The sequence below is a fragment of the Taurulus bubalis genome (genome assembly GCF_910589615.1).
Source record: "Taurulus bubalis genome assembly, chromosome: 5".
In the NCBI taxonomy this organism is placed as follows: domain Eukaryota; kingdom Metazoa; phylum Chordata; class Actinopteri; order Perciformes; family Cottidae; genus Taurulus; species Taurulus bubalis.
The window spans coordinates 27,220,187-27,242,143 of NC_136593.1; the positions used below are offsets into that span (position 1 = coordinate 27,220,187).

The window sequence follows — 21,957 nt, forward strand, 5'->3', positions numbered from 1 at the left end:
AAATAAAAATACTTTTATGACTCATGATTGTTCCTAAAGCTCTATTGGTATATTAAGGGAATACATACATAAAAAAGATTATATAAATTCCTTCTGGGGTGTGTTTCAGGTATTATTTATAAAAATGTACCTTTGTAAAATATATATATATATATATATATATATATATATATATATATATATATATATTTTCTGAAGACCAAACACCATGTTGCTCTTTTAAGACGGCAGAATATAGTATTGCCATCTTTCAATAAAAAAAAGTACATATACATGTACTATGTTAGTATGCTATTGACTTTGGAATGTGTTCTGAGTAGTTTTCTCAGTGGTTATTAATGCTGGTGGGCTGCATTTGTTTATCCATCCTCCTATCTAATATGCATTTTTTTTTCACTAAATACATTTTTAATACGGCTTTATAATAAGTCACCGCTTACCAGATCCTCTGACTGATTAATCACTGTACATGTTTATGTTTATCTACACTTCACATATCACATACATAACATTTTTGCACTCTCCTATTGTTTGTTATTGTTTGTTTATTTACACCTCACACACTTAATATACACATGCATACATGCTTCCACTTTTGCACTTCTACTGTTTAAGTTTAATTTAATTCCTGAATTAATACTCTGTTCTTTTTTCTTTTCTTAAATCCCATTTTTATTTATTTTTAATTTTTATTAGTATTATCATTGTATATATATCTTTCATCCCTGCTGTTTTGATATCTTATTTTCTGTCTGTAAATTGCTGCTACTGGACACCACATTTCCCCTTGGGGATTAATAAAGTATATATTCATTCATTCATTCATTGATACACCTTTGCTTGTCCTATTGCGGGGGTCCCTCTGATTTGACAGCCCAATGCAGTTGCCAATAATAATAATAATAATAATAATAAGGTTTATTTATATATTTGTACAGACAAAAGGTCACAAGGTGCTGAACAGGAGTCAGGATAAATAAATAAAAGTGTTAAAACTTTTTCATAACAAATGGACTGGAGCCATTTCTTCATGAGTGTCTGCTGCTTTGCTCCTGTTTTCACAGGGTTTTACACACAATGCTTGTCATCTCAAGTGTAAAACCAATCACATGTAATACGTTACGGATCCTGCACACATGAGGTTGCCGTGGTAACGTTAGATCGCAGCCCGCCGCATCTTCCCGTGCGCGCGAGGGCGCTGTCTGGAGGCCTCCATCCTGTCCGCTGCCTACGTCACCACATTCCATCGAACGCTATGGAACAGCGTGTGTCGACGTAACGGTGGCCTCAGAAGACGCGACCAGAAACTTGTAAGTTGGATGATAAAGGTGACACAATATGTGTGTTTTTTTGCGCGGGAATCTTTCTCTGGTTCGCGCTGGTTGTACATAAATGATATTTTGGTTGATTATGAACTTCTTCCAGCGTCTCTTGAGTGTTTCTTTCTCCGGGTGACGTGTAGCTCTGTGTGCAGGCGCAAGATGAGGGACGCGGCCGTCCTGCTCACGTCGCGTGTGGTTGTGTGTCTGCTGCTGAGCGTCAGCCAGGCAGCCAGGCCAGGACACGACATCCGATGTGGAGGTACGTGTCTGTGGACCTGTCTGTCTCTCTGTCTGTCCCGGGGCACGAATAGCGTCCTGATGCACGCGCTCTCCTCTGCTCCCTCTGCTCCCTGCAGCCTGCAGGGCTCTGGTGGATGAGATGGAATGGGCCATCTCCCAGATTGACCCCAGGAAAATGATCCAGACTGGATCCTTCAGGATCAACCCGGACGGCAGCCAGGACATTAGAGAGGTGAGCCCGCACGTCCAGCCCGCACATGTGCAGCACAGTGCACAAGTGGCGCAGTAGTAGTACTATATAGTGCACAATGAAGCAGTGCTGCATGTTTTAACTTTTTAAAGCACGGTTTGGCTTCTCCACTGTTTTTCACTAGGATGAGATGCTGCTACTAACCTCACGAATTAGAGCCGCAACTCTTTTGATACACAATAATTGTGAAAGTGATTTTTTTTTTAAGAAATCAAAGTCAAAACATTCTCTTTTTTCCAGCTTCTCAGAAGTTTTTATTGTCTATGATGGTAAACGGAATATGTTTGTGTTTTGTTTATCGGACCACAAAAGACAGCTGATGATGCTCCCTGTGCTCCAGGTTATTGATATTGGTGATGGTATTTTACACTATTTATAGTGTTTTATAGACCAAGCAGTTAGTTTATTAATTGAGAAGAGAATCTTCAGATTAATCATAATCTATAGTAGCAGCCCTGTTGCTGTTAATAATTTAGTCAGATGACCACAATGTGGGCTGAATATTAAACCTCAATACTTTTTGAGTGCAAACTGATATGTCTGATATTACGGTGTGGAAAAAATAATTAAATTTAGCCTTAGATTGATTGTAAAGTCAGAGTAGAGGGACAGAAATCAGGCAAGGGAACTCATATTATCACCTTCCTGTTTAATTAGCAACACAACTAGACTGCTAAATAAAGTGTGATCACTTCCTTAATCAATAGCACGTTTGCTAAGAGAGTTTTTCATGACCTTGAATGGCTCCAGGTTCCTTTGGCTCGCTCAGAGGGAAACCTCCTTGAGCTGATGGAGACTGTGTGTGAGAGCATGGCGGACTACGGCGAGAGCACAGATCCCTCCACAAACAGGAAGTCCTACATTAGGATAAAGTCTCGGAGCGGCGAGGCCGTGGACCTTTCAGAGGCCGCGCTGGATTCCAGAGTTACAGCCAGTTTAAAATTTGCAGTGAGTAGAATTTATCCCCAAATGACTCTTAAATGCACCATCATATGTTTGCATTGCTCTGCTTTTATTGTTAATTATGATTATGTTTTTTAATGCAGAATCGTACAGCTTGTAATACTTTTTTTTCAAACTTTATTTCTGCAGTGTGAGACAATTGTGGAGCAGCAGGAAGATGAGGTCATTGAATTCTTCGGTCATGAGACCGAAAATGTCAAAGACAAACTCTGCAGCAAGAGGACAGGTGTGTTTAATACCCAACATGCATCATGTATTTTAAAGTCTTGCACGCTATTACACATTTCTGTTATGTTGTTGTTTATTTCAATAAATTGTTGACTTATTCCGTGTCCCCTGCAGACCTCTGTGACCACGCTCTCACAATGGCCCACGATGAGCTTTGATGGCATCTCGCCATGGCTGCTGTCTCTTCTCGGCCGAAGTGGAGACGTCGGGCGCTGGACTGTTTTCAGTCGTCTCCTCATCACCGGTTCATGCCATGGCAATATTAAGAGATTTATACAAATTAGTTTGTGAGATAATAGGAAATCCAGCTGGATACAAGTCTTGTTCCTGTGATCTGCGACAGTTTAAGGACCAGCTTGCCAGTTTTAGCTGCATCTCTTTGAACTATCTAGTCATTTGTTTATATACTCTAAGTTATTATACTTTTCAATATTCAGTGTTTCATATAAAAGCTCTTTTCTGTCCTTAAATTGCTCTTCAGATAAAACAGAAACTGTAAAAAATGAAGTTAAACTTCTCAGGATTGATTGTCTATATACCGTAAACATTCCAATTTAAGACCCAAGTGCACAGAGGTCAGGTTGAAATGTGGTCAAGTGGTCCTTAAGTCCATATTCATCTACATCGATATAGTCTTTCTCAAAGCCAGTGATGCCGTTAGTGGTTTTTATTCATAGTGAATGGATAACCACACTGCCCACTCACCAATTTTCATTTCTTTTTTGAGTTTTTAATGATCACCAATATTTATTGAACTGTCTAAGATCACAGGAATAACTTGTTTTGGTGAAATATTTCACGAGGTAAAACTGAAAACACATTATATACGATCAGAAATGAAGATCTGAATTAGTTTCACTGTTGTCTAAGTGGTGAAATGTGCCTTTATTGCTGAACAAATATAAGGTCACACTCTTCCAACATTGATCCTCTTTCACTATTAGCCCCGTAGTATTGTTACCGTGGTAATTAATTACAGTTTAGAAATGTTGCTTAGGTGGGTGTGTTGATGCTGGAAATGAATTGATCACACGTATGTTTGCCAATTAAGGATCCGTTAAAAGTTGCAGAGTCCAAAGAAATGTAAGGAAAGAAGAAACTTTTTTAAAGTTCTGAACAACTCCATCCGTCCTTGTCTAAAAGTATGAGCTTCACTTTGAAGTGTTAAGCATCTACACTTTACAACACTGCCAAGGACTCCTGTTTGTCTAACACATTGTAAATAGACTGGCATGTTTGGGTTGACGTTCAGTCATTGTTTCTGAAAAGGTCAAAGGTCTACTTTCCCTCCATGCTGCCCTTCTGATCTAGAGCACAAAATAGCTTTATATCTAAGATATAACTAAATAGTTGTAATAACTCTTATTTTCATTTAATACTACACCTGCAGTCCCATGGAGTTATGGTATTTGATTAAATCATTTAGTTTTTACTTCTGAGCATCAAGAGTAAAGTTCAGTTTTCTTCTGTCTGGTAAAACTGAACTCCAGTGTGCCACCACTAGGGGGTGCTGTAGTCCACAATCTGAATCATACTCAGTTGTAAAGTTATCATGCTGTACTGTTGATGTAGAATAAAAGTATTTTTGGTATCATTCATTTTTGTGTGGAGAAAAAATACTTGCTTTCTCACATGAATATGTTTCTGATATATTCTTTTTTATTTAATAAATCCTCAAAATAATGTTTTGTCTTTAATCAATAGATGCAAGTTTACCTTCTATTTTCAGAATTATTACTCATAAATCATAAGTCACTAAAATACGTCATTCCAGTACAGACAAGTCGTCCACACCAAGCTGACATAATCATAACTGGCAATGAGTTGCACCTTTTGATGGTCTGTGACATTTCTGACCCGTTGTTTTGTATTCATTCTACAGCTTTTGTGTTTGAGTAACAATACGCTCATATGTCAAAGGCTTTGTTGTTAAAGGGCTTCGAAATGATCCAAATGATTCTAAAATCAAAAATAAGGTAACAGTTTGATCATTTAAGATCATTGATTTAGGTAGGTAGTGTTTTTTTTTATGTATTGTTGGACACATTTCTTAGAGAGGAGAGGAAGCATCTGATACTTTATTACGTAATATTTGTATTTACAATAATGGACAACTGACAAAAAATAAAATGTTGAATTGTAGGTGGGAAAACCACCACGTAATTTAAATACTGCATAAAAAAGAGAGTTTTTTTGTAAATCATCAACAGAGTTCAGTTGTAAAAGATATTTTTTTTAGGATGTGTTATCATAAATGTTGAAATGGAAAGTTCATTCTTGACATTGGATAACATAACAATCACCACAAGAGGAGATACACTTTCCACAGCATGTTGTTCATGCACTCCATTGTTTCATTTACTTAAAATGCAGAAGAATGGATTGATTTCTGCCAGAAATATCACCACACCATGAAATCACTCCAAATAATGACTCTTTTATTATATTTCATAACAGTACAGCCTAATGTCTAAACACTCTGGACTCAGTGGAAACATTTTGAGAAAAGTTATGACAAGGCCTGCTTTACAAGAAAAGATTTAAAGATTTCCCTAATACCAAATGTCTACATTTCTTTATCAACAGTCAATGTATTATTACTTATCCATTACAAACAACATCTCTAAGATAACACTGAAACTATAAAATACATTAAATATCAGCGCATTATCGAGCACAATAGCAAAGAGTGTACGTAGTTGGTAGATATTTAATTACATAAATCAGAACAATGTTAATCAGTTTCAATCCTTTATTCTGAGACCGCTGAGTTCATGAAAACCACCGGCTCCTTTTCTTCTCTCTCTGTTTCCGTCATTTCCGCCACCTTGGTTGTTTTATTCGTCACCTCCACCTGACACTCCTCGCTCTGACTAGACATCTCGTCTCCATCACTATCTCCCTCTTCCTCAGCTGCAGCCTCGTCTTTTATTTCAGCATCGCAGCATCGCTCTGCCTCCACCGTCTGTAGCTCCTCGCCGCTCCCCGTCATGCTTTCCATCCAGGCGTCAGGCGCCGTTTCCTCAGCCTCGTCCTCGTCCGCATCGATGACGGTGTCCCCGGAGCCGTGGCTGCTGGTGCTACTGCAGGACAGCGTGTCGTCTTCAGCATGTCCGCCTGGCTCTTCATCACATGAATCCTTCTGGATTTTTCCAAACTCGACATCATCCTCAACACTTTCTTCAGCCTGTTTTCCTGCTCCATCAAAGACCATCCTCTCAGAATCCATGCCTACATCCACACCCAGGCAGCGCACGTCCTCCCCTCCACTCTCTGGACCCCACAGCTCACCCACCTCCTCCTCTTCGTTCTCAGAGTCTGGCGCTGTATGTTTCCTAATGCGATTTACCGCATCCCACAGGGCCATGGGGTACTGGGGCTCTTCTTTGAGGGGGGATTCAGGGTCGGCATCTCCACCTTCCTCTTGAGGAGGAGGAGGGGGAGTTGAAGAGCTGGAAGGTAGAACTGGGGTTGCATCAGTGCAAGAGGAAGATGGGAACTGAAGGGATTCCTCACAAGAGTCCAGATAAAGAAAAGGAGGGTCGGTTTCATGGATGCCAGCAGCAGAGTTTAGAGCTGAGGGCAGAAGAGGAACTAACTCTGCGTCTGACTCGTTGGATGTGTGTGGAGGAGAAAGGTCAGAGGTTGAGAGCACAGCCAAAGGTGATTGAAACACCTCGCAGTCTGATTCTGACGCTGAGGGAGGAGATGAGTTTGAGGCTTCTGTCTGAGGCTCAACGTCCTGCAAAATGTCTGTTTGAGTGTCTGTAGCATTTTCTGTGGACAGCTGCTGGTCCTCATCAGCTTCTGTTTTGGATTGCCTCTCAGTCATGAAACGCTCTTCTTCATTGTCAACTTGTTGCTGCAAAGTGTTGACCTCTGTTTGAGTTTGACTGTCAGACACCTTTTCTTGGGATATTGTCTGTTCCAAAAGATCTGTAGGATCCTCTTTGTCTTCTTTTGGAAGCTGCTCTCCAGTCACACAGCTCTCTTTTACACAAACAACATCCGCTGCTTGGACACATTCAAGGTCTTGCTGCAAAATGTCCACATCTTTGGCATCTTCTATGGATATGTTACGAGTCTGTTCCATAGCACGGTCTGTGGGATCCGTATCGGCTTCTTTTGGTTGTTGCTCATCAGTGACATTGCTCTCTTTCACACAAGCGGCATCGTCTGGTTGACCACTTGCAAATTGTTGCTGCGACACCAGGTCCTCTGTGAGATCATTGGCAAAGGCTTCACCAATCTCATTGTTCATTACATGTGACGCTTCACCCTCTGCATCCTGGTCCTCGACAACAATTAAATCCAGAGGAGAAGGCCTTGAGGCATGGTCTGTATGCGGAGATGAGGTTTCAAGGCGAGGAGCCGAGTTCTCTGCAGGATTGAAGGCAATCAACTCGGGATCTGGACCTTCCTCTTTGTTTGATTCTGAGATGTGCATGAGAGGTGTAAGATCGGAGGATGAGGGCGTGACAGAAAGGGCAGGGTGTGATGCGTCGCAGTGTGGAGACGGTGAAAATGAAGTAGAATCAAAAAGGTTGGTTGGTGGACTGAGACTCTGAGAGTGACGAGAAGAAGCATCATCTTCCTGCTCAGTTGAACCCTCTTCACTGGCGGGTTCCATCAGAGGATCTTCATTCATTTCAAGTTCAGGTGAAGTTTTGATGTCAGTTCCGAGTTGAGAGTCTTTCTCTTCAGACATATCAAACACTTGATCCTGATGTCCTGCAACATCCCCACCGCCTTCATTTCCCGCCTGCTCTTTGGTCTCATCATTCTCTTGCAAACACACAGCATCCTCAGTTTGGCCAACCTCAAAGTGACTCTGTAACTGCTCCTCTTCGCTCATGTCCTCTTGGATTTGTTCCACTGCATCCTCAATGCCGTTACCTTTAATTGGAGGTGGTTCAACCTCCTGGTCCTCCACACTGGAGTCCAGGAGTGACGTTGCATCTTCAGGTTGCTCCGTAGCGATGCAGTCATGAAGAGGGATTCCTAGGATCCTTTCAGCTCGCTCCTCCAACGTTTCACTTTGTCCCTCGTGTGCCTTTTTCTCCATAAGGTCTGAGTCCAGTTTGCTCTCGGGCCTTTCATTCATGCGGTGGGGGTTTGTTTCTGTGGTTCGGTCAGAGGTCTCTTCCTGGTTCAGCGGACTGTTTGATTGGACACCTTCAGGAGAGACGGTGGTTTGAGTATCAGGTTGACTGTGTTCAGTGTGTAAATAGTGAACATGCTCTTTCTTGGGTGATGGAATCCGCTCCAGTTTAACGACAACACAGGTCGTGTCGACAACCAGAAGACTGTCCTCAGATTCGATGTCCGGCTCGATGTCCGGTCTTCTTACTTCAACATCTATTGGATGAACTTTCTGTTCTTGGTCTTGCAGAACATCTGATTCTCCTTCCTCTGTGTTTGCTTTCACACACTGGGATGAACTCTCAGTTTCAGCCCTGCTTGTAATACTCGGCTCCCTCCACAGAGGATATTTGACCGACACAGAATGCCCTGTTCTCCCAAATGTAGAGTCAGTATCACTTGTATTTGCTTTTTCTGTCTCCGCTGTTTCTGATAGATGAACCTCGAGCATCTCACTCTCTACGCAGGTTGGTGTCTCCTTCTGCTTGGCGTTGACATTCCTCCCATCAGAAGTATGTTGCGGCTCTGTGAGTGTCGGCGCTCTGAAGTCCACCTCATCTGCAAGTTTGTGAGTTTGATTAACGCCACTACTCGGAAGACCTCCTAACACTGTGTTTGTTTGTAAAGTACAAAGTGGCAAGGATGGCGTTTCTGTGGCGTCTGCTATTCGAGACACCAAGCAGAATATGGTCAACCCACCTGTCTTTCTGTTTAATCTGAACTCCCTTCCTTCAATGACTTTTGAGGACGGTTCCTCATTTACCTTTTTATTCTCAACTGTTTGTAAGACTAGTGGCTGCTGCACATAAAACACGCCCTCACGCTCTGTGTGTGTTCCCTGGATACTAAAAGGACTACTTGCCTGTAAAGCATCCGTTTCCTGTCGTCTGTGCGTTAATCCTTCAAGCTCCAGGTAGCCTTTTTGATTCCCATCTGCTTTTGTAAACTCCTCTTTCTCTCCTTTTTGGTGATCGCACAGATCTGCAGACACATCCTGCTTACTCAGTGTCGGCTGTGAGCAGTTGGTTTGTCTCCTACCTTTATGCTCCCAGCTGGCGTCACCGTGGTGCAGTACAGGTGAGCCTTTATGTGGGCTGTCATAGGGAGGGGGAGCAATATAGCCAGGAGGTTGGCTGAACATCCTCCATTGGTAGTCGGCCTTTTCTTTCATGTCCGGCACGTGGCTCCTGTCCGTGGCAGGAGTTTGTGGCGGGTGATTAGTCGGCGCTTGCTGCCTGCCCCCTCTATCGCACCACAGTCCTGATTCTCTGATGTTTGCAGGTTGTCTGACTTGTTGCAGCGCTGCCAGTCGAGGATCTGTCCCACTGTCCCTGCCGCTCTCCGGCAGCCCCTGAGAAGCGCCCCTCAACTCGGCCTCTATACGTCTCCTCCTCGGAAGTGAATGGCTGTATCGAGCCGCCCAAGCCTCCAGCTCTCGATAGCTGCTGTCGCTCCTCTTGGCAGAAACGTCCCTGTTGTAGCGGACGGGGCCACAGGGCTCCCACCTCCTCTGCCACCCCTCCCTCGGAAAGCCTCTCTCAGATTCTCTCGCTGCTCTCTGAGCTGCGGTCCACTCTCCGTCTCCCAGGTCCTGGTGCTGCTGAGTGTGTCGGTCTAGAATAAAAGGGAAGTGAGAGGAAGAGGGGGCGGCCAGCTCTTGGTCCGTCCAGTTGGTGTAGTCCTGTGGAGCCCCTCCTGCTCTTGATCCTGGAGCACTCCAGTACCGGGACTCCCTGTCTTGATCCTGCTGCTCCCCATAGTACTGTGGGTAATGGGGTACCTGGTGCCTGTCATGGTAGCTGGGGGTGAAATGGAAAATATGTCAAACCCATTTTCAACATCAAATTTTATTTTTTTATATAGGTTTTAGAAAATCTACTCATGACAAGTTGCTCCATCATTTTATTGCATCAATGTGGCACCATGCTGATGTCCAACAAGTGAAATAAGTTTCTCAAACAAGCATAAAAAAGGTAATCATAGCACTGAACTCACTTATGTGTACAGTTTCTCCCAGGAACAGTACCAAATTTGGAGTATAGAGGCGTCTGTCCCTGAATCTCGGGCCAGAACTCCATCTTTTGGATGAAACATAAGATGGATCATATTTAACGGTCATTATGTTCTTAACATGCAGAAAATCTCAACGGCTCAACGACATATTTTAGCGTTGAATATAATGCTATATATAAAATAATTCTCACCTGCAATTTCAATAATGGAGAGATTGGTTCACACGTTCAACACTTACCTTTTCAGATTGTTGTCCTCGCTGCTCATGAGGTGATGTGAGGTCTGATGAAGTCACAGCAGGACAATGTCTTTTAAAAGGACCATAGTGTTCAGTCCCCCTCCCACTCCTCTCTCTCACACACACACACACACACACACACACACACACACACACACACACACACACACACACACACACACACACACACACACACTCCCCTGTCATTGTAGCCCATCCTCCTCTCATACGGTCAACATGTCCAAATACCACTGATGAATTTTATTATCAGGTTTTTAGAATGACCATCTTCAGCTGCATCATTCCTCTTAAAAGTTACACAGAATGAATCAGCTCATATGACACTCAGCTCAACATCACCACTTCTCCAATGCACATTTTTCATAACTTTGCCCAAATAATCATGAGTGACAAAAAAAAAAATCAGGGATCTGCACTTTGCATGACACCCGTGTGGGAGGTGCTGGGCGTGCTGGCAGGCAGGCGCTGCATGCAGATAGGGATCTGTTGTTTTGTCGGCTGAATTGCAGCGGAGGGAGAGACGGGCAGCGGACGGTCGTCTCCCTTTCTTTGAAACTCTCCAGCGTAACAAACAGGCTTTCCTCCTCTGAACAGAAAGTCTGTACATCAGCAGAGAGCAGGGGAGAAGGGATGAAGTACAGACAGCAGGCTGCAGGGATGGCAATGTGTTGATGTTCACAGAATAGTTGGGGATGAGATGAACTTTGTTTGGGGTTTTGTATCTCAATAAAAACAATATTGTGCAATAGCCCACAAACTAAACAGTAGACGTTTGATTATCCAGTTAAGGTTTGCTTTATTATTGCTATTATTATCAGAACTGCATTCAGTGGACACTAGTTTGAGAACGATATCTTGATATATTGGACCCAGGTAACTTTGACTTGACTTTATTTATTTGATGTGGACATCACAATGGCATTAGAATTTCTAGCACACATATATGCACAAAGGAAAAACCAGATGCACTGTGTTAAGTGTATGTAGCGAATGCTAATTTCCAACACCTGTCCACAGGAGGCTTTTTTTTATAGAATAAAAAAGAGAATACATACATAGATACATACACAAAGTAAAAGTACGTTAAACGTGTGAACAATGTTGTTTTTCTCTTAACCATGATTTAAGACCTTTATTAAAAACCTTAAAATCGTGTTGCACTTTCTAATGTATGCCTGTCCAGATTGAGCTGATCGCACAGAAAACAGAAATGTGAATATGAATCCACAATGACGGTATCCATTATTAATGATAACATCTGTTTTTTCATTGTTTTGAGCTTTGAAGCTGCAGGAAGATAAACGTTTGACTCCATCACCGTGTGTGGAGGCAAGACTGGTGTTGATTTGATTTAAAGCCCCCAAAAACATTATAACTTTAAATATTCATGACAAAATGAGCAAGAACAACACACATGTCCCTTTAACGTACACTTACTTATTAACGTTTTCTGTTTGTCTGAGCACTTTATCTTATACTTGATTTAATACCCTTTGCACTGTTGTTGCAGTTGATTGTTGATTGTTGTTTGTCTCGTCTAATATATGCACCTTCCGCCTAGAAAAATTCCTCGTTTGTGTAAACATTCCTGGCAAATAAACGGTTTCTGATTCTGATTTCTGATTCTGAAGAACAAAAAAACATTTAAAAAGGGTATCATTAAAACTAAATGAATCTGCTTCATCAGGATTGTGTGGGTGTGGTTTGATCAGATTGGATTGACAACAGCCTAGCAACATATTTATACAGGGCCTAGTCATTCATAAGCAGCTATTAGAAGAAGAAAAACAATATTTTCAGGGTCTTTAAAGCTTTGATCATGTGACACTTATCTGTGTAACATCCTCTAGAGCCCAAACAGGGGCGTCTGCCTACAAACAGGCCGCTGTGTCACTTGTACTAACAACATTAACCTAGAAAGTGTTTTAACTGAGAGAACAATCAGAAACACAAACAGGAAATATGTGATTTACACTTTCAATTTAAAGCAGAAGAACAGCTGACCATGTTTCAAGACATGCACTGATAACCTTGTCAAACTCATCATTGGAACTATTTTGTTCATGATAACGACAACAGAGTCAACATGAACAATGACATGAAGAACCTAAAATCTCCAGTTAGGTGATCATGAGCAGACCTGCACTGAAACCTGAAGCTGATCCCGTCTCACAGAAAACAAATCCAGGCTTGACTTCAGATTTCATCAACAAAACCTAAGAATGTTAGATATAAAATCACAATTAATAACTGGTCCTAAACTGTGCTTAATGTGTTCTAACAAAAAGGGATTTGATGCAAGTAAGAAATAACAAAAGATGTACCAATGTCTTTCAGTAGAAGAGGATGGTGGAATTGATGATTTATGGAAACAGAGTACACCACCTGCAGCTATAACACAGCTTTCATTTTTTTTAAAAACAGAGTCAGAGCTGGTCTCCATTCACTAACTAATCCAAGTCCTGTGGCAGGTTGTCCCCGCCGTCACTGGTCAGCAGACCAGCAGCGCCTCTGGTGGACGCCACTGTGAGTTGCACATCTGTGGACTGGAAAAGTGTGTTTGAGCACGAGAGTTAAAACCCTTTGAAAACTCACCTAGTTTTAGGCCTCTGCTCCAAAACTGCATACCCAAACTACTAAAGGTATATCTCTGCATACACTAGGGCTGTGTGAATCATGTTGGTGTTGTAATAAAAGAGTATCATGTGAGTTGTGTGTTCAGATGTTGATGTTCATCAACTAGCACTAACAGTCAGTAGTTTGTCGGGTCGAGTAACCGTGAAACTATCTTTAGCTATATGCAATAGTAGCGTTAAGTAATAAAGGAAGCGTTTGCAAGGTTTCTGCTCCATGAGCAGGAAGTTAGTGTAGTTAATTAGTTTTTTTCACCGCTTATGTTCGGCGTTTAGCTTCAACGATATCTCGCTAACAAGTGTTAGCTGTTTGTATCCCGTCTTTTATTTTTAGTCTGCACTTTAAGCGTGTGAGAAATAAAAGAGGCAGCTGTAAATTAAACTGCTCATACATTTTATCAGAATGTATTATTTCTCTGAATTAAACTGCGTATTTAGTTCAATAATGTAGCTTTTAATTTGAAATGTAACACAAACACGCTCAGCTTCCGGGTCAGGGGACCTATCAAAGAACAGTTGAGGAATTTCTTTTAACAGTCTGGAATATGTAGCATGATTTAAAATATATTTTTACATATAGAAGAGTGATATAAACTATTAAAAATACCTTTTACATCTCATATTGCTGATGTTATGTGAGTGAAAGACAGTGGCTGCTATCTGTATCTTATATGTTCTCTCACTTTTAAGCAGACCTGCATAAAGATCATTTTCAGTCAATCTGCACATGTTTTACTTGGTTAATTGTTTGGTGTATAAAACATTGAACAATGTGAATGTCCTCAAATTGCTTATTTTGTCCGTATCAACAGTCAAAAACCAAACAATTGAATAGCCGATGATATAGAACAGATTCACAATTGTAAAAGCATTTCTGCTTAATAAGTAATTTACATAATCAATGGGAAAAACTGTTTCTATAATTTAAAGTCAATCGTTTCAGTTGTATCAATGCTACAATTTAAAACACAAAACAACATCATGTCTGAGGTTTATTTAAAAAAAGAAAGAAAAAAAGTTGGTCTCTTCACTCGTTTTGTTTTGAAAACAGAACTTAAGTAGAGCAGCACTAAGACATACATATTGTTTACACACAACTTTACATCAATGACAAAGATGATTTACAGGTTTATAAAGTGTAGAGTTGATTACAGATATGTTAAATAAAGCTCTTCATTTCCGCTCGTCAGTCTTTATGGAACACAAGAACATGAAACGAAATTTCAACACAGCCAACTAAAATGTAATGTGTCCAATCTGAAAAGAATAACACAATAATGTTGTCTTTATACGTCTGCTTGTGTTGGATTACAGCTCAGAGTGGACAATAACTGTTGGGTTTAGACTACAGACAAACTTAACTCAATATACAGTAATTTTGCCACAGAGGAAACACCTCCGAACCTCTGGATTATTTGAAGCTATTGAAAAATAAATAATTCTTTTCATCATACAGATGACAGTAGTATTACATCCCCCCAGGCCTCAATATGTGCAAACTGCAAGAGTTAAAAAAGGTAGCACTTCAAGCAAGGACCATAAAAACAAACAAGTGTTTTAAAGTGAGCACTTCATGAAAAGTGCTGCAGGTGTGACACAGGTAAAATTATAGATTAGACATTTACAGGATGACTTCATGGCTGTCTGCCACCTCCTGAGGCGGACAATTGATTAACAATGATCTCAATATTATTTTTAGATTGTGCAGTGAAGGGATAAAAAAGAAGAAAAAACAAAAAGGTGGTCCTTAAACCAAAGGAATATTTTTGGTACTAAATGATTATTCTAATCATATCTGTTAGTGTCCCAATACAAAACACTTTACTTTAACCTCTCAAGGTAAAATACTGAGCCGGGACAGAGATGTAATGTCGGAATGAAAATCCATTTGCAGTGAAATGAGAACTACTGCATATTTATCTTTTACAAACATTTGTTCTCGTCACATCTTTCTCACAGAAACAACGTGTTTGCAATGATACTTTGCGGAAATTATGCATTGTCACAACAAACGTCACAATTCATGCTTTTGAGATCAAGCAGAAAACGCTCTGCTTACGCATTTAGACATTGGTTGTCCAGTTGTATACACCACAAAGTGTTTTTCCTTTAAGACAGATACACATGTCAACATAGTGGGGTTCGGCAAAGCTCTGTCACAGAGTCTCGGCTATTTGGGCGCCAGTCACTTGATAAAATAGCCACAGCTCAGACGGATTGTTGATTGTTTCTTTCATCAAAAATCAACCACAAAACATCTCCGAGCCGCCCAAAGTGCATCTGCAAAGGGACGAGGAATTATTCTCGACATTTCCTGGTATGAAAAGGCAGTTAGCTTCGTTTTGGGTAGAACCGAGACCGGGTCCAAGTCCACACAGACGCACAACAAACACCCACACAGAAAACACAAGCCGGAGGAATGCATAATTAAAACTTTGTTCCAAAAAGAATAAAAATTAGAACGATGACTATGACAAAGAGGATCAAAATGACCAGCATCTTTCTGTTTTTCTTCTGATACTGTTCTGCCTGCAAAGAAAATAAGACAAAAGAAAAGTCAAACACTGTTGTCCCTTGTCGTTAACATTCATTTACAGCTTGAAAGTATCTAGAAAAATAACCCAGAAAATAAATCTTGAATTAACAGCAATCTGAAATGGGAATTTGTGATTAAAAAGAAATGGCCACACATCGCGTATGAAGAGATGAGCATGTTGCGTTTACCTTTTGTAACTGTTTCATTCCATCTTCTGTTTTCACACAAGCCTGCTCCACGTTAAAGTCAATTCTGTCAAGAACGGTTCCCTAACGGAGAAGAGGAGGGACTTGTGTTAGCAGAGGAACATTTCAGTTGTAGATTCTTTATTTCAATCGAGGGCATGTTAGTTGTTTGGTGTAGCGCTGCCACTAAGATAATCATTATCAATATGTCAGGATGCTTCATATTTTGGAGTCATTAGGGTAACTCACTAACAACCCCATGCTTGTATGTGAAAGAGCAGAATGTTTGTCTTTGGTACCCCAGTGACCGGACTTATACCAGAACTATAAAGTGAGTGACATTAAGCGTGTCAGGACTGACTCAAATACCTGTTCCACCACCATTCCAGCCAAGTCCCTGAAAATCTCATTCAGATCTGAGATGGACTGCACTATCTGTCGGATCTCCCGCTCTCGTTCTTCCACCATGACGGTGTTCTGCTCAACCAGCATCAGCTGGTCGTCTGTGAAGCCCTGAGACAAAAGAAAGAATAAGAAGTAGGTGATTGTTTATTACTCCAAATGCAACAACACACGTAGCCACAGCCTCAGTAAACAACACTCCAGACCAAATTTCCACTGGCAGTCACCCTGATGAACAATTAATCAGAATTCTTCCATCTGCACTTTTTGACTACTGTCTTTTTTATATTTATCCTGTTTATTGTATATTGTGCGCGAGTGTATAAGTATGAAGAGCAAAGTGAACCCGGAGTCAAATTCCATGTATGTGCAAACTTACATGGCCATTAAAGCTGATTCTGATTAGATACATTTGCATCTGATGTCCAAATATATTTATTTTTTAAAGAGTAATGCTGCATTTAATTATTAGTAGATTTTAGCATGCACCCTGATAGCAAAGACAAAAGGACATCTATCTGCACAGCATTGCTGCCCTTGAAAAAGTATGCATTTAAAATAAATATATATATATATTTTAGAAACATTAGTTATCTGATTTCTTCTTTTCTTTTCCAATTTGACTGGTATGTGTTGGTAATATCCTCCTGTCCTGTCTTCTGGTAGGGATTAATAAGTGACAAAAACTGAAGCTGTAATATGTCCAAATGTTAAATTTAAATGTGCATAACACAGTGGCATCAACAAGTGAGTGTGCATCTAAACGTTTAAAGGATGTGTGTTTCCTTCTCTCGTCTGTACTCATGCTTATTACATGAGTAACTCTTCTTTCATTGTACTGTATACAGGACGCCTGCGCCAAAAGAAAAAGGTGATGGATTTTTAAAAAGCCGGTCACCTTGTCATATACAGCCAATTCTTCATCCTCTTCCATTAAGGGTCCAGAGTCAAAAAAGTGCTTTGATCTCTCCTCACGATTCTTCATACCTACGATAAAATGACATGACGTTTAGATGGCATGAAAATATCTTGAAGATAAAAAAAAGATATAACCTTAGCAACAGTTACAAATGTGAAAAGCAACAGTGAAGAATAAGAATTCAAAGGAGGCCAATCCCATCTCTACAGCAGCCCTTACGTTTTAGGTAGCCGGACTGTGTGTGCCTGAAGTTGGTGGACAGCTCCTGCAGGCTCTGGGCCAGAGACGAGACCACGTTCCTCAACAGCCGCTCCTCCTGCTCGGTACAGTGACCGCAGCGAGACTGCAGGCCCGTCACAGCTCGCTGGCATCGATGAAACATCTGCAAAGAACACACAATGTGTGAGCAAACAGAACCAAACGCCATGTTTCCTTTCAAATTCTTTAACATCAAACATTGTCAGGTGTGTTTGTATTCACTCCCTCAAACAGTCAGAGCATAGTAGGTTAATATTCAATACCATACCATGCTCTTCTGACTTTATGATCAGGTAAAAATATACATCATCTCTATGAACTACACTGGTAAATGACTGTACCTGTGTAATCTCCTGAGTGGTGATTTCTATGGCATGCTCTTCCTCACTACTGTCATCAAGTGTGGGTCGATTCATATGCTTGTCATGAAGTACCGCCAGATCCTTCATCTTTTGCCGAACCCGTGTGATTTCATACTGGATCTATAAGGAGAAACTCAATGGTTAAACTGTGACTTCCCTTTAAGAACAAATTATTGGGCTCACACAGAATATTTTAGGATTACAGGATTCCAAACAGATGCATTTGTGAGCTTTCAGACTCATGAATAGGGATATTGTTTGCGTTACAGATAGGTCTATATATTTATATTCCCATCCCATGTGTTGGCTTCACCTCATCGATCCCCTCTATCCATTTGGGGGGCAGTTTCTTTGTGACTCCAATGGCCGCTTCAGGATCCATACTAATTCCTGACACCAGGGCCATTCGGTCGTCAGCCAACTTAAAAACAAAAAAAACATTTATTGTTCAATTAAAACATTGTATATAATAATAATTCAACATGATGATGACGACGGTGAAGCACTTTTTGCATCTTGTGTAATTTATCCACAAAGGGAATCAACAGTACCTCATCAAGCTCCTAATGTGATTGGCAGATAGCAGAGTGGTCCCATCCAATAGAGGAAAAAGAAAAAAGGAGAGAAAGACAAAAGTAACAGAAAGTGAGCCCTGGAAAAAATCTACTGCGAATATTAAAACCCCGACATTGAATTAATTTGAATGAGAATGATGATTTATGTACAGGAGAGCTGTTAAAATAAATCCCAATAATTTGTGTGTGTGTGTAAAAGTGTAAAACGAGAATGCAGACAAAGAAATTATATATTTCTAGTGTTTTATTTTTTTAAATTTCTAGCATATTCTCTGACTTAGTGCAGCAACTTTTAAATTAACGCAGTTTACAACATGGATGAACATATATAAATAGAAGTATTATACAGGGACGACAATGATAGATATTAGACTACATACATAATTGTTCATGTCACATTTCTACATCTCCATTTAAGCTACATGACACAATGTGCTTGTCCAGTATCCTTGAGCTCTATTCCAATTCCAGGATCTGTAGCGATCTTTCACTATTTGACACCACACTTAAGAGTTTACTCTTTTACAAGCCCTGACAGCTAAAGAACTACTAAGCATTATGACGGAGACCGATTGGTCGAAAGCCACTAAAGCTATTCGCCATTAAAGATCTGAAAAATAAATCCTTGAGCCAGGAAGCTCTAGCCACAACCAAATTGCTGGGCTGGTCCACGATATCTGCGTCACCTGCTGATGTAGCTCAAGTAAGAATGCAGGTGACTGGCTGTCTATAATTTATCCAACTGAAAGCAAAACACTTTCCTGATTCATTAGTCAGTGCAGGAGCAGTGAATCTGATGAACATAGCAGTTGCACTGTTGGGCATAAATAACTGTTCTCAGCTCTGCAGACCAGGCCACAGCATTACTTTTGGCTTTCCTACGTGCTGATAGTTCTGAGGCAAACCCCAACGCATCACTCCACACTGTGTCATACACAGAGATGCCCAGGCTAGGAGCCACAGGCATTTTAAAAAGGTCTCCACTCTGTAAGTTTGTTTGTGTCAGTGAACGATCAGCCTCTCCAAGCCGCCAGGAACAGCAGATGAAAGGAAGTTTACCAGAGGAGAAAGAAATGAAGGTTAGGAGAAGTTAAATGTTCAGTAGCTGAAATTCAGCCGCAAATTTGGGGAAACGTATCCTCAACTGAAGGGATATCCAGGTTTTCAGCAATAAATCTACCTCAGGAAGCATTTAACTGGTTAAAATGTTCTCAACTGAGTGTGAATGGTCATGCACACACTGCACTAGCGTGTACTGTGTATCCTGCACCTCTTCTAGAGCCGTAAAGTGAACTCCAGCTCAAGCTTCAAACATGTGCTGGGGGCCGGTAGGACACGGCCCGGACTACCTTGTGCTTTGTAGTATTACAAACTGCAATGGGACTGACAGTGCACATTCAGATAATGACAACCTTTGTACATTGGGGTGAATTATTCCTCACTGAAGGTGAATAAGTTGTAGAGAACAATGTGACAGTTTTGACCTGATCATATCTGATGGATTTTTAATCAGCCCTGACTCTCTGCCTTATCATGTGGATTGGATATGTGCACAGAGTTGGAAGAGATTAGTTTCTTTATAAATGTCATAAGTTTTCATAATCGATCCACTAAAGACAGCGACAACTCAATGATTATTTGTATTTCTGAATGATGACAAGCAGTAGTTTCCAGAATTCTTACACAGCCTCAGTTTGTGTAATACATGTTAATAAGTACAGGATACAATGAATTACAAGTCACAGGCACAAATGCATCTAGATTAGATCAAATTACTATGTAGTGACCACAGCATATGTTTTACTGGAGAGAAGCACCAAGTGGACATTATTAAAAAACATGCTTTAACTTTCACCCCATCACCTCTACACCATTTAACTTTCCAGACCTATCTTTTACGTAGACAAATTAAATACTAAGTACAAATTAGCTAATTTCATTTCCATTGTATACGTGCACTGTAGACAGTTAGCTGTTACGAGCTGAACAATATGCCTGCACAATCCTCCATCACCCCACTGAGTCAAATACAACAAGGAGTCCTGAGGTGAAACACTACCGGTGTAGAAACCCCCCGAGTAACGACACACACACAGACACACAGGCACACAGACACACACACACACACGTATCTAACAGCTAGCTGACACCGCTCAGTGACTGGCTATATGCAAACACACACAGTAAAATGTCAAAACGATGCAGACAACTCACCGCAGCATTGCTACGTGTACTCAGACGGGGGTCGTATGTACTCACTTGCTCAGCCAATATCTGCCGGTTTTGGATTGCATTGTTCCGCATTAACAAGAAGGCATCGGTCAGACGCCTAGTGGCCATGACTGCCTTGTTTTATATCTATATATATATAAATATCAATTAACGCTGGATAAAATGCGGATCAGGTGTTTTTATTAAAGTATGTCAACTGCCGCTGACCAGCTACCAACACCGCTAGCTTTAGCTTTAGCTTAGCCTGCGATGAAAGATGAGGAAAGCTCGCGATACAGCGCCTGAAGCGGACAGAAAACGACCTGAAAATACTTATCTGTCAGGCATCCCTAACGCTTATGTTAAAAAAAGAGAAACATGACCCTGGGGTTCTTCTCAAATTTGGGAAATGAACGTTGGATTAGTAACGTTATTCCGCTTTAGGCAGCTACGGAAGTGGGGAAACGTAAACACCTGCGTGAAGAGCTTTCTTCTTCTACTATTTATTTACTGCGACTGGTAATTGCAACGTAAGCTCTCCATCGCCATCTACCGCCTCGGTTGCCTTGGCAACACAGGTTTGAAAGAGAACTAAGATAAAAGTAACCTGACACACATACATATTGTCTAACACGGTGGCCTGAAGGTTTAGGCCCTTGTCTGTCACACGGGAGCTCCAGGTTCAAACCTGGGTTAGTCCGACTGCTGAAGGAGTATTACCCAGCTGGATAGGCCTCCCTCCAGGGGGACCTCTGCTCCAATTCTAGCATGGAGCATTGTTCACTGTGGCTCAAGCGATTCCAGGCATGGATGGAAGGACTCAGTGAGACGGCTTCTGACCCAGCTGGGTTAAGTATAGTCGGACAGGTCTCGTGCAATAGCACCGTGTTAGATGGGCGGGAGGTGGTCCTACATGCATGCATGACGTAGGATCAACGGGATTTTTTTTGCTTTCAAAAAAAAAAGGTCAATACTGGCTTTGAGCTTTTTTTTTTTTTTTTTTCTTCATCCAAAATGATAACCACTGGTTTAAAGCCGCTTAAAGTTTTAGTTTTACAATGGCCGGGCAATCAAAACTATCTCCAACAATCCGACAGGCTTTAAAAGATCAATAAGTAGCTGAATTCACACATTAAATCAACAAGAATGATTTGAAACAGGGTATTAAGAGGGGCTTATGATTTACCATGTACCAACACATACATTTTCAGTATAATTATTTTAAATATTTTCTACTTTTTGATTTCTTGCGGTTGCCTTATGACTAAAATAAAAATGTGACTCTAGTCTAGTTCACTAGTCTGGCTCAGCAGAGTATATAGTATATTGTGTGGTGTGTTGATGTTCATCAGGTAACTGGGATGTGTGTAGATCATCACGCTGAACATCTCCTCACACGCAGGCTGAGCCAAACAGCAGCATCCTCTGTGCATTCTCCTGATGTTTAGTGAAGCATAAA

The 21,957-nt window shown here is 41.0% G+C and overlaps 2 protein-coding genes across 4 annotated transcripts; one reads left to right on the forward strand and one right to left on the reverse strand.

Annotated features, from left to right (window-relative positions):
• Positions 1–1,256: 1,256 nt before the first annotated feature.
• On the forward strand, positions 1,257–3,288 carry cnpy2 (canopy FGF signaling regulator 2). The gene is made up of 6 exons (XM_079218887.1): positions 1,257–1,310; positions 1,475–1,581; positions 1,679–1,794; positions 2,563–2,760; positions 2,905–3,001; positions 3,118–3,288. The coding sequence occupies exons 2-6, from the start codon at positions 1,482–1,484 to the stop codon at positions 3,159–3,161; spliced, it is 555 nt and encodes a 184-aa protein (XP_079075013.1). The 5' UTR covers positions 1,257–1,310; positions 1,475–1,481; the 3' UTR covers positions 3,162–3,288.
• A 10,741-nt stretch (positions 3,289–14,029) lies between these two features.
• Positions 14,030–20,931, reverse strand: LOC306736425 (syntaxin-16-like). 3 transcript variants are annotated; one of them, XM_079218058.1, is made up of 8 exons: positions 20,547–20,931; positions 18,026–18,133; positions 17,692–17,832; positions 17,312–17,474; positions 17,072–17,160; positions 16,141–16,284; positions 15,775–15,855; positions 14,030–15,579 (listed from the first exon to the last, which is right to left on the reverse strand). In XM_079218058.1, the coding sequence occupies exons 1-8, from the start codon at positions 20,625–20,627 to the stop codon at positions 15,478–15,480; spliced, it is 909 nt and encodes a 302-aa protein (XP_079074184.1). In that variant the 5' UTR covers positions 20,628–20,931; the 3' UTR covers positions 14,030–15,477. The 3 variants fall into 3 exon arrangements, with proteins under 3 accessions (XP_079074184.1, XP_079074183.1, XP_079074185.1); XM_079218057.1 differs by having other exon boundaries at positions 20,502–20,931; XM_079218059.1 differs by lacking the exon at positions 20,547–20,931 and adding an exon at positions 18,264–18,530.
• Between the last annotated feature and the right edge of the window lie 1,026 nt (positions 20,932–21,957).

What these genes read in the sequence shown, in the direction of transcription:
- cnpy2 (XM_079218887.1), top strand. Translation starts at nt 1,482, where the DNA reads ATGAGGGACGCGGCCGTCCTGCTCACGTCGCGTGTGGTTGTGTGTCTG. An exon ending in ACACGACATCCGATGTGGAG is followed by an intron (nt 1,582 to 1,678) that starts GTACGTGTCTGT and finishes TGCTCCCTGCAG; the next exon opens with CCTGCAGGGCTCTGGTGGAT. An exon ending in ACTCTGCAGCAAGAGGACAG is followed by an intron (nt 3,002 to 3,117) that starts GTGTGTTTAATA and finishes TGTCCCCTGCAG; the next exon opens with ACCTCTGTGACCACGCTCTC.
- LOC306736425 (XM_079218057.1), bottom strand. Translation starts at nt 20,627, where the DNA reads ATGGCCACTAGGCGTCTGACCGATGCCTTCTTGTTAATGCGGAACAAT. An exon ending in GGATAGAGGGGATCGATGAG is followed by an intron (nt 17,833 to 18,025) that starts GTGAAGCCAACA and finishes TTCTCCTTATAG; the next exon opens with ATCCAGTATGAAATCACACG. An exon ending in GAATGAAACAGTTACAAAAG is followed by an intron (nt 15,580 to 15,774) that starts GTAAACGCAACA and finishes TTTTCTTTGCAG; the next exon opens with GCAGAACAGTATCAGAAGAA.